The sequence below is a fragment of the Chrysochloris asiatica genome, unplaced genomic scaffold, assembly GCF_000296735.1.
Source record: "Chrysochloris asiatica unplaced genomic scaffold, ChrAsi1.0 scaffold00296, whole genome shotgun sequence".
NCBI classification, from domain to species: domain Eukaryota; kingdom Metazoa; phylum Chordata; class Mammalia; order Afrosoricida; family Chrysochloridae; genus Chrysochloris; species Chrysochloris asiatica.
The window spans coordinates 1691567-1702773 of record NW_006408814.1 but is presented as its reverse complement, the minus strand read 5'-3'; the positions used below and the strand labels follow the sequence as shown (position 1 = coordinate 1702773).

The 11207-nt window shown below is 44.4% G+C and overlaps 1 protein-coding gene across 1 annotated transcript in view; it reads left to right on the top strand.

Moving 5' to 3' along the window:
- Positions 1 to 11207, top strand: part of TTI1 (TELO2 interacting protein 1) — a 44185-nt gene that overhangs the window by 22750 nt on the left and 10228 nt on the right. The window contains exons 4-6 of the mRNA XM_006874730.1: positions 1642 to 1782; positions 4007 to 4211; positions 4513 to 4600. Of these exons, the coding sequence (XP_006874792.1) occupies positions 1642 to 1782; positions 4007 to 4211; positions 4513 to 4600 (434 nt within the window). The remainder of the gene's footprint in view (positions 1 to 1641; positions 1783 to 4006; positions 4212 to 4512; positions 4601 to 11207) is intronic.

The following is an 11207-nucleotide window of genomic DNA, read 5'->3' as shown; positions in this document are numbered from 1 at the left end:
AAGACAACTACCTGGCCAACAGTCTGGAAGAGATCCATATTTGTGTCCATTCCAAAGAGGTGATGCAGTGGGATGTGAGTAAAGTTTTACTAAAGATAATACAAGAACAGCTTGAACCATACATTGACAGAGAACTGCCATAAGTTCAAGGCAGATTCAAAAGAAGATGTGAACAAGGGATACCATTGCTGACGTCAGAAGGATCTTGGCTGAAAGCAGAGAATATCAGGAAGATGTTTACTGTGTTTTATTGACTACGCAAAGGCTTTTGATTATGTGGATCATGACAAGCTATGGACAACATTGTGAAAAATGAGTATTCCAGAACACTTAATGTGTGCTCATGAGGAACCTGTACATAGTCCAAGAGGCAGTTGTTCGAACAGAATAAGGAAACACCGAATGGTTTAAAATAAGCAGAGATGTGCACCATGGTTGTATTCTTTCACCATACTTATTCAATCTGTGTGCTGAGCACATAATCCAAGAAGCTGGGTTATAGGAAGAAAAAAGTGGCATTAGGGTTAGAGGAAGACTCATTAACTACCTGCGATATGCAGATGGTACAACCTTACTTGCTGAAAGTGAAGAGGACTTAAAATACTCAAAGATCACATCCTTCAGTATGGATTGCATCTCAATATAAAGAAAACAAAAATCCTCACCACTGGACCAGTAAACAACATCCATGTAAGTGAAGAAAAGATTGAAGTTGTCAAAGACTTCATTTTCCTGAGATTAACTATCAACACTCATGGAAGCAGCAGTCAAGAAAACAAATGATGTATTGCATTAGGCAAATCTGCTGTACAAGATCTCTTTAAAGTATTGAGCAAAGGTGTCAGTTTGAGGACTAAGGTGTACCCAACCCAAGCCATGGTATTTTCAGTAACCTCATATGCATGTGAAAGTTGGACAGTGAATAAGGAAGACTGTAGAAGAATTGATGCTTTTGAGTTATGGTGTTGGAGGAGAATATTGAAAGTTGTACCATGGACCAAAAGAACAAACCAATCTGTGTTGGAAGAAGTACAGCCAGAGTACTCCTTGGAGACCAGGATGACCAGCCACACTTCATCTCTATACTTCGCACATATTGTCAGGAGGGATCAGTCCTTGGAGAAGGATATCAATTTTGGCAAAATGGAGGGTCGGAAAAAGAGGAAGACCCCCAGCTAGATGGATTAGCACAGTGGCGGCAGCAGCAATGTACTCAAACGTAGTAATGATTGTGAGGTTGGCACAGGACTGGGCATTGTTTTGTTCTATTGTGCCTAGGGTCGCTATGAGTTGGTACCTACTCAGTAGTGTCTGAAAACAACTTTCATTGTTTTAAAATGATAATTTGATAGCAGGTCTTAGGTTTCAAAGGCCCTGACTGATGCAAACAGTTTGCACTGGGCTACTAACCTCAAAGTTCACAGTTCAAACCCACCTAGCGACACCATGAAAGAAGGGCCCAAAGAACTGCTTCCATAAATATGACAGCTAAGAAAACCCTATGGAGCAGTTCTACTCTGTAACACATGGGGTCACCTTTAGTCAGGATCAATGTGACAAAGATGGGTTTATGGTTGTTTTTATTTTCTTTGGGTTTAAGTCCTCAGCTATCTTGGTAAATGCTGTTCTCTTTTCTTTCAGATGTTGGATGTGCTGGACTTGTGTGTGGTGGTTCTGCAGTCCCACAAGAACCAGCTTCTTCCCTTGGCTCATCGGGTCTGGCCCTCGCTTGTTCACCGCCTCACGAATGATGACCCCCTGGCAGTTCTCAGAGCCTTCAAGGTACTGAGCAGAGCCCCACCAGCTGCCCATCATGAGCATCATAAGCACAGAGCCCACCAGCTTCTTTTGGGTCTGGTTCATTTCATATGTGAGTGCTTTGTCATCATATACCTTGTAGAACATGTAGAAGAATAAAAAGCACAAAGAAGAAACCGGAAGTCCACTTCCTTCTGATTTTGAGGCAGGGTAAACTAATAGATGGAAAGGGGCACCAATATTTATTGAGCATGGCCACACAGGTGAGCTTATCTTCTCCTCCCAACACACTTGCTAGGTAGGTTTTATTAGGCCCATTTCGAGCAGAGGTGGAAACAAACTCCAAGAAGTTAAGGAATTTTTTCAGGGTCAAACAGCTAGCAAATAATTGAGCTCAAGTCTGTGAGTTCACTCCTACGTTCTTTGCCTCACAAGAGTTGAGTGAAGGTATCTAGGTCCTAGTGGTGGGCATCTTCTTCCCAGTCAGGTGACTTTGGGCAAAGTCAATGAATGCCCATTTTCAAATCAGGTGTAAGGCATGCTTATCCTGTCTTTCTTCTCGAGTAATTGTTTAGTGCCACTGGGTCGATTCCTACTCTTAGCAATGCTGTATAGGGTTACCAAGAATCAGCTGGTGGCTGTGAACCACCGACCTTGTTGTTTGCAATCCAGTGTTTATCCTACACTGCCACACCAGGACTCCTTCTCACAGTTTCATAGTCCACGATAAAATGGGACCATTTGGTGAAATGCTTATCCCTGACTTAGTTTGGCATATATCAACACAGTTATCTTTGTTTATTTATTGATAGCCTCCCTTGTTCAAAAAGCACTTACAGCTTCCTACAGAGATACATTTAGCATGGCAAGCTAACATAAATTAGAAGTGAGCAAGAGGAAGCAAAGAGAAAAGATGTGTAAAGACATGAAACTGGAGATGTGATAATCTATATGGCAAAAGTATGCTGTACAAAAGAAGTCTGTAAGTGCCTTCAGAATGTGAAAGTTGGACAGTGAATAAGGAAGACTGTAGAAGAATTGATGTACCATGGACCAAAAGAACAAACCAATCTGTGTTGGAAGAAGTACAGCCAGAGTACTCCTTGGAGACCAGGATGACCAGCCACACTTCATCTCTATACTTCGCACATATTGTCAGGAGGGATCAAATACATGTTTACACTGAAAACTCTTCAAATTCATGTTTTCCAAAATGACGCACACATGCATGCGTATACACACAGACAAAAGTGTCCTTGTGCGTGTGTACGTGCTAGGGATGGCACGTGGCAGTGGGGCAGGAAAGGACTGCTAACTCTGACTTAAAGGAGCTTCTTTTCCTTTATGGAAATTAATAGGTGATCTGAAATGACAGCAGGCATAAGAAATGGAAAAAGATCAAGATGCAGGTGCTATAACCAAGGCTGCTTTTTCCACTCCAGACATGTTGATGACACCTGAGGTCCGTGCCACCTGGTGCAGTCCAGCCAAGAGACCCAAAATCAGTACCTTGTTCTCCGCAGACTCAGCCAACACTGTGTGCTGGTTTTGCCTTGCTTACCAATTTTTGAAGAAATTCCCATTATCCTGTATACTCAGTCTTGTGTAACAGGGCAAAGCAGTTCAATATGTTCTGCTAGAGAAAGTTTGAAACAAGAGGCATGTAAAGAAACTGCCAGTTGTGAGAGATGGAATGGGGATGATGTGCAGTTGAACAGAAAGAATGCTGGGTCGGCTGCCACCCCTGGGCACCAGGCCTTTGCTCGGTCAAGGGCCCTCAGCCCACTCACTGATCCCCTGATGCCCGAGTATGGCAGCAGCTGTACCTCAGTGTCTGTCTTTGCTCAGCTAGCCAGTGTTAAAAGCACGAGTCTTTTCTCAAGGGATGTTAGGAAGATTCAAGAGATGATCTATGTGAACTGCTTTAAGCTCTTTTTTTCCTTCCAACAAAAAAAGGGAAGAAAATCAAGGTATTAATCATATTATTCATCCAACCCAAGATTCTTTTGAATTATTCTTTGTGTAATCTGTATTTATGGATAGAAGCAGCCATGCCTTGGGAGCAGAGACCTCCAAATTCATAACTGTCAAAATCACAAACCATGGGCAAGGAATTAACAGCAGTAATTCTATTTTTTTTTTTCTCTCCCCAAGCTTAGACCTAGATGAAATTGAATTACCAAGCATTCTTTCACTCTCTCGCTGCCTTGGCGATGTTCAGTCACCAGGTTGGGGGCTGTTTCTGCAGGTTTTGCGTACCCTGGGAGGCAAGTGTGGCGATTTTCTAAGAAGCAGGTTCTGCAAAGATGTCCTGCCAAAGCTGGCTGGCTCCTTAGTCACCCAGGCTCCCATCAGTGCCAGGGCTGGACCTGTTTATTCCCACATGCTGGCCTTCAAGTTGCAGCTGGCTGTCTTGCAGGGCCTGGGCCCCCTCTGTGAGAGCCTGGAACTAGGTAGGTACCATCCAGGCTCCCCTGAACCCACAAACCCTGCCAGTCTTACCCCTGCTATTGCACTCCCTGCTCAGCCCTGCCCCCCGCCCCTTCACCTCCCTTCGCATGCACAGCCTCCAGTCTTTCCTTGGCCTCGCTGACCCAGTTATTTATCTAGATAGGCTTTTTGACTCTGAGACCTGGGGTAGAGAGCTTAGGTCCTTGTGCATAGCTGTTCCAGCCTCACCAAAAAGCAGTAGGTTACTGCTTATCCCAAATGAAGTCTGAAGGTGGAGACTTGTTTTGTTTTTCCTCTCCGTAGGTGAGGGTGACCTGAATAAAGTGGCCGATGCCTGCTTGATTTACCTCAGCGCCAAACAGCCCGTGAAATTACAAGAGGCTGCCAGGAGGTAAGACTGCTTGATCGCCCGCATCCCTTTGCATTTGTTCTAAATTATAGATGATTTGCTAATGGAGAGCAGAGTTGAGGCATCTCGCTCTCTTTTCTCTTCTCTCTCTTCTTGCCAGGTTAAGATGATTTCTTTTACTGTGCCAACTTTAGAGATGGTTTTTTTTTTTACTAGATGCATCTCTCTTTGCAAGTAACCTTTTCCTCTTCTGCAATGTCAGCAACAATTCGAAAGGGGCAAAATGCTGAAAGTCAGTATGCTGGGTGGAGCAGGCAAGGTGCTCGTCTGCTTCTCTGGTGACTGAATGGCTAAGCTCTCAAGCCTTGAGTTAGATCTGGCCTACCTGGACTGGGAGGAGTTCCCAGATGGGCGGGCCGGGGCTGTGAACCCTTAAAATGATATGCCAAGTTGGGTGTGTGTGTCTGCAGCCCCATCCAGGCGTTTTTCTAGCTGAGTTCACAGCAACCATCTATTTCTAATTGGAGTCTGTGACCCAGAGAATGTAAAGAACCACTCAATTAATGGTTCCAAGGGCTTTTGCTGGCTCTAAAATTACACAGTTCTAATTTCCAAGAATATTGACTGTGCTGCACCACCTCTAATGGAAGAAGCTTACATGGTTTCTGGATCCTTAAACCTGAAGAAATTCTTCTCAGAAGTGGAAACTCTGAGCATAGCAGCATTCCCCAAACTTGAGACCTCAAGTGCACTCTGGTCCCCTGCACCCCAGCTCTGTCCTCAGAAGGGCTGCCTGACTCTGTACCCTGCTGGCCCCAAGCTCCCCCTTCCACAGAAGAGGTTTTTCTGGCTGTGAAATGAGGAACCCTGATAACTCCCTTGTAAACCTGCACTCCCCGCGTGCCCTGGGAGTGATGGGAATATCTTTTTGAATTGATTTATTGTCCTTTGTAATTTTTTACTCTTGATTTCCCCAGCTCCCTTTTTTCTTTCTGTCCCTTTTGCCGTCACATCTCCTAGGCCTAGAATCAGTCAGAGGTTTCTCAAGCACAAGGGCACATCCCAACAAGCTTCTTGTTCCCAGGCATTCTCATTACTTGAAGAACCAACTTAGGCTGAAAATCACCCTTCCCCAGGAGATGCCCCTAAAGCAGCTTAAAGCATAACTCAAGAACATAAAGATGCATCTTGAAGAAAAATCTCTGAGTGCCCTGTACATACCATTTTACAAAGACTCAACTGTCCCTGTCCCTGTCCCATAGTATTTTTCCTGCCCCTGCCCTACACTCCTACAGGGTCACTATGGGTCGGAATCGACTCAACAGTACTTACATCCCCACACCCATCCCACCCAGTTGCTAAAATTCACTATTCCTTTTCTTTTCTTTTCTTTTCTCTTTTTTGATGCTGAAAGCAGTTAAACCGAGTTAGGCCTGGCCAGTTCTTGAGTTGGTATTCTAGGCGCCTCTGGAGGAGGAAAATGCAGCTAGCCCACTTGACTGCAGAGCCTTTGTTTGTTCTCCCGCATTCCATTCAGGGTTGAGTCAGATGACCTCTCTTGGGAAGACCTGGGGTGGGGGGGCACGCGCTGGGAGGAGGCAGTGCAAGGTTGATTGCTTCACCTCCACATCTTTCGCAAACTTATTTTGAAGTCGGGAAAGCAGCAGTGCTGTCCTTGATCAGTAGCTGATTTGGCATCTCGATGCAGAAATGAATAAACTTGCTAAATGGGAGAGTCTGAAACCACGGGAAACCTGGTCTCTGTGAGCCTCTTTACGGTGCAAAGAAAAGGAGATGAGTGGACCTATTCAAAATGAAGAGTTCCTACTGCTGGCACGAGGGAGTCTCTAGTCTACTGTCTGTCTGCTTGTGCATCCTAAATTCTTCTCTTTCTTTCATATACCACTTCCATTCTAGAAGTTAAGCATGCCTACTTAACTTCCAAAATCTCTCAAGACTACCCACTCCTTTTCACCTCCAAGCACCAGTCTAGGCCATGCCACATCCTCTCTTCCCTAAACATCTCCCAAATATCCTGTGCCCATTCCTGCCCCTCCTCTGTCTTCTGCACTGCAGACAGGGAGACCCCACCACACACACCCATGGAAGAAGAGAAAGCTGCTATGTTCCCTGTAAGGGCCCAAGGGGCGCCCTGTTGCCAGAGGCTTACCAGAAGTCAAGCCCTGCTGCTCAGAAAAGGAGCCTGAGGTCCTGCTTGTTTAGGAATGGGCCCTTCTGTCTTTGGGGGACTAGTAGGAAATCCTGTGAGGCAGGTGACTGCTTGGAGGCCTCGGGCATTCTGAAGGGAGTGGAGACTGAGCCAGTGACCCATGTTATCTTTGGATCTGTCAGATGGGGGGTGGACATCAAGACAGCTTCATAAAAGTCCCTCCTCACAAGCTTTATGGTTGGGGGTTTTTTTTCTTCTTCCTGTTGGCTTTTCCAGGCTCCAGCCTGTTTGCTTTTTTTAATTTGTCGTATTAAATACAGCCTTTGTGGCAGGCTTTTACATCCAGGCTGTAAACTCTAGAAATGGAAATTGATCAGGGGGTGGTTGATATTACTAAGGCTGTAAATGCTAAGAACGGAGATGCCATTCCCGTTTAATGCTTTTATCCAGCAAATGTGCCTTGTAAGGAGGGGAGCATAAATCTTGCAACTTGGACAAGGGGTGCAGGAGGGGGCAGGGGCAAGGTATAACCTTGCTGTGTGTTACCACCAGGTGTCACTGTAAACTGGCCACATAAGAAAAATACCAGTTCCCCCAAAATATTTCTAGTTAAACCACTTCAGTGCTAACAAATGAGAAAATCCTATTTGAGGTGTGGAAGAAAGGGTCAGCATACCTTGAGCTGTAAATAAGGCAGTATCCCTGACGGTAAGCACTAGACTATAAAATAACAGGTCCTAGAAGCTAAGCCCTCATCTCAACCCATTGCAAAGACAAACTTCACTGATTAAAATTCCCTGGTGAAACTCCCAGATCTCTCCCAACATGTACTGGGCCTCCATGGTGCCTCTGGGCCTCTCTGGCCAAGGAGCTCTTCCTCCCAGACATGAAAGGAATTTTAGATAAGAGTACTCTCCAAATTCCTGTGTTTTTGCTTCAAGCCAGTACACACAACCTAGTTAAAGTTAACTTGGTTACAGCCACCGTCCTTGAGCTGGTCTTTTAACCTCTGAGACTCTTTTGCAGTGAGGCCTGAAATCGCCAATAAACCTCTCTACCCTAGGGCTAAAAGGAACCAAAACTAAACAGTACATATTTTCAAAAAGATGAGGTCCATGACCAACAAGTCTCACGATAGAGGATAGAGTAACAACGCTGGTAGGCTACTTGATCTCCACCCGAGTCCCACCCTTTCCTGCCAACCCCAGAGCCCTGCAGAGCAGCAGCAGGTAGTGACCAGCTGGTGCACCTTCTGGTTGTGTAGGTAGTAGATGTTGTTACTGCTATAGTCTTTGCTGTGTGTGCAGTTACTTTGCCCCCTCAGCTTCATCTGCCTGTGTATGAGGACAAATGTACAGTACTGGTCTTGGAGTTGGATTACCCAGGGTTCAGAACGTACTAGCTGTGTGACCTCAAGCAGATAACTTAGTCTCCTCGCACTTCATTTCTGCCCTTTGTAAATGAAAGTGGTGATATCCTCACAGGGTTGTTGTGTGGGTGAACTATATTGATTTGTGCATCGAGTCCACCAAGGTTTCAGTCAGTCTTTGGATCAGTTGAGCACCTGCTATAGAGGGGAAATGACAGAGGCCATCTCGGGCTTCTTGGTGCTTGCTATTCCAGAGGTATCTGATATATTTGTGTGTGTGTGTGTGTGTGTGATGTGAGATACACATAAATCTACAAGTATATGATGTAGTATGCACACGAGGAGTAGGTTCAGAAAGTTCATGGGAAACTTCATTATCTTTTCACTCGATCTTTCCATGAACTTTCTGATGAAATCAACCCCCCCCACACACACACACTCCATATGATGTACAATGTATACTTGGATATATTGGAACAACAACAAAACAACACCTTCTACATATATGGGAGTATATATGTATGATTCCCCCTAAAACGCTTTGTGATGTTAATCATCTCTGCATGGGTAAGCAAGCAAGTGGGTGCTCTCATATAATCACAACATTTGAGTTCCCCACAATAGCAACAGGAAAAAAAAATCTCTGTGTAAATGGGCCTGTGCAGTTCAAACCCAAATTGTTCAATGGTCAACTGTAAATTATGCATGGATTTTCAACTGAGTGGGAGTTGGGCGCTCCGAACCCCAAGTTGTTCAAGGGTTAACTGGAGTTTATAGCTGTATGTGTTTCTTGTTGTCAGCCTGCTTTGTTGTCAATACTGAGATCCAGATGGGTTTTCACACAAAGGGATCTTTTTCACAGTAATTGTGCCACGCCACCCCCATCCTGGTCTGCTGCAGAAGCAAAGACCAGCTTTGAAGGTTCATTTGCTGACTGACTTCCCTGCTCTCTTTCTAGCAGTAGGATCCTAGCCCATCAAAGAGCCAACCGGTGCCTTCAAACTCAGGGTGAACATAGACTGGCACTGGTTCCTCCATTTCATCCCCGTCAGAGCCCCAGCTCCTTTCTTTTACCCACACATGGGCCTGTTAAATTTGAATGACTCAGGAGCCACAGAGATGATCCCATAGTTCAACTGAGCTTGAAATTAGTAGTTCATCCCCTCAAATGGTGCAGGCCACTTACTGGAGCTTGGGCTGCAAAACTCTTTCTCCCCTGGACTGTACACAGCATGGAAATGAGAACACTCCTAATATTTCTCCTTTTGACACTGATTAATACTTGACAAATCCAGACCCAAGTAGTTAGCTTTCCTATTATCCATCTTTTGACAGGCATTGCTGCTTTTATTTTCAAGGCCCATTGTTCTAAAAATACACTCCAATCTGAAGCTGTTCACTGTGCATATATAGGCATGATTTCATGGTGTCAAAGATAAGAGACATCTGTCATATAGATTACAGACAAAGTAGGCCGCCGGGTTTCAGATCTGAAGGTGGGGATCCCTATGCTACAGAAATGGAGGCTACCAATCCTTTCCCTTCATTCCCGGTCCTGTCATGTGATTGATAATCTACCAGGGTCAATCCAGGGAAAAAGTTAGGCACAGGGTGGGTGTGTATGTGCGTGTGCACACAGATGCTGGGTCAGAAGATGCTCTGGATGGCAGCTCTTCCGTCTGCGTAGAGTAGACTTTAGTTCTGAAAAGCCCTTGGCATACCCCAGGGTAGCAATTTCATTACTTTTGCAGAGTCTGTGGTCTGTCTGGATGACCTAGGCAGCTACAGTGAATTTGATGACCTCTGTACCAAGCAAAGTCACCAGGGAAGCAGTCTCTATTGTCTTATTATGTGTTTGTATTTAAAAGCATTTTCATGGGTGTCTATTATGCCCAGGTACTTTGTTGAGAATTGAAAGCTTTCAACAATGAACCCTAAATTAAACTTGGCCATACATTGCTGATCATAACTGTGTTACCTTGGGCTAGTTAATTAAGCTGTCAATGTCTTAGTTTTCACATCTAGATTAGAACAAGGATACCTATCAGTACCCACCTAAGGAGCTCTGGTAGCGTAGTGGTTACGAATCAGGCTGCAAACCTTAATTAAGGTCAGTAGTTCGAAACTACCAGCTGCTCCGCAGGAGAAAGTTGAGGCTTTCTGCTCCCGTAAAGATTTATAGCCTAGGAAACCCTGTAACAGGGTCGCTATGGGTCAGAACCGACTCGACGGCACTTAACAACATCAGTGCCCACCTAACGAATTATTGCAGGCATTCAGTGAAGTCACATACATTAATTCTCTAGCACAGAGTAAAAACTCAATGCTTTTGTTTTATCTTTTGAGTCAATTCTAACTCATTGCAACCCTATGTTTTCAGAGTAGAGCTACCCCAGTGGAGTTTCATAGCCTTGGTGGTGCTGTAGGATAAACACTGGACTGATAACCACATGGTCAGCAGTTCAAATCCACCAGCTGCTCCTTGGGAGAAAGATGGGGCTATGAGGTTTGCTCTGGCTCATCCAGGGTTGCTATGAGCCCAAACAGACTTGATGGCAGTGGGTTTGGATGGTAGTCTTTACAGGAGCAGGCCACCAGGTCTGTCCTCCCATGGAGCTCTAGTGGATTCTAACCACCAACGTTTCAGTTACCAGCTGAGCACCTAACCATTGTGCTAATCAATAGTATTTATTTTTTAAAAAGCCAATAAATTGTCATCATCATTATTTAAACTTCCTCCTAATTCCAAAAAAGACTTAGGCATCTTATAAAGTATATGCAACAAAATAAAAAAGAAGTGAAAAATTTAAAGAAAAGGAAGAAATAATCAAGAACCAATAAAGTCAAGATTGAGGTTAATATATAAATTGTAGGCTGAGAACTCTGTATCTTTGCTAGAGAGGAACCTTAAATGCAGCTCTGGGTTTCCTAACAGGCAGTGCAAAGGTGGCAATGCAACTGTGGTGCAACTTCTAGTTTTCAGAAATGTGATGGTTTTTTTTTTTAAGTTTTTATTGTGGATTGAGTGAAAGTTTATAGGACACATCATCAGTTTCACATTCAACAATTCATAAAACTTGTTTCATTACAATGATTATAATCCCCTCCAT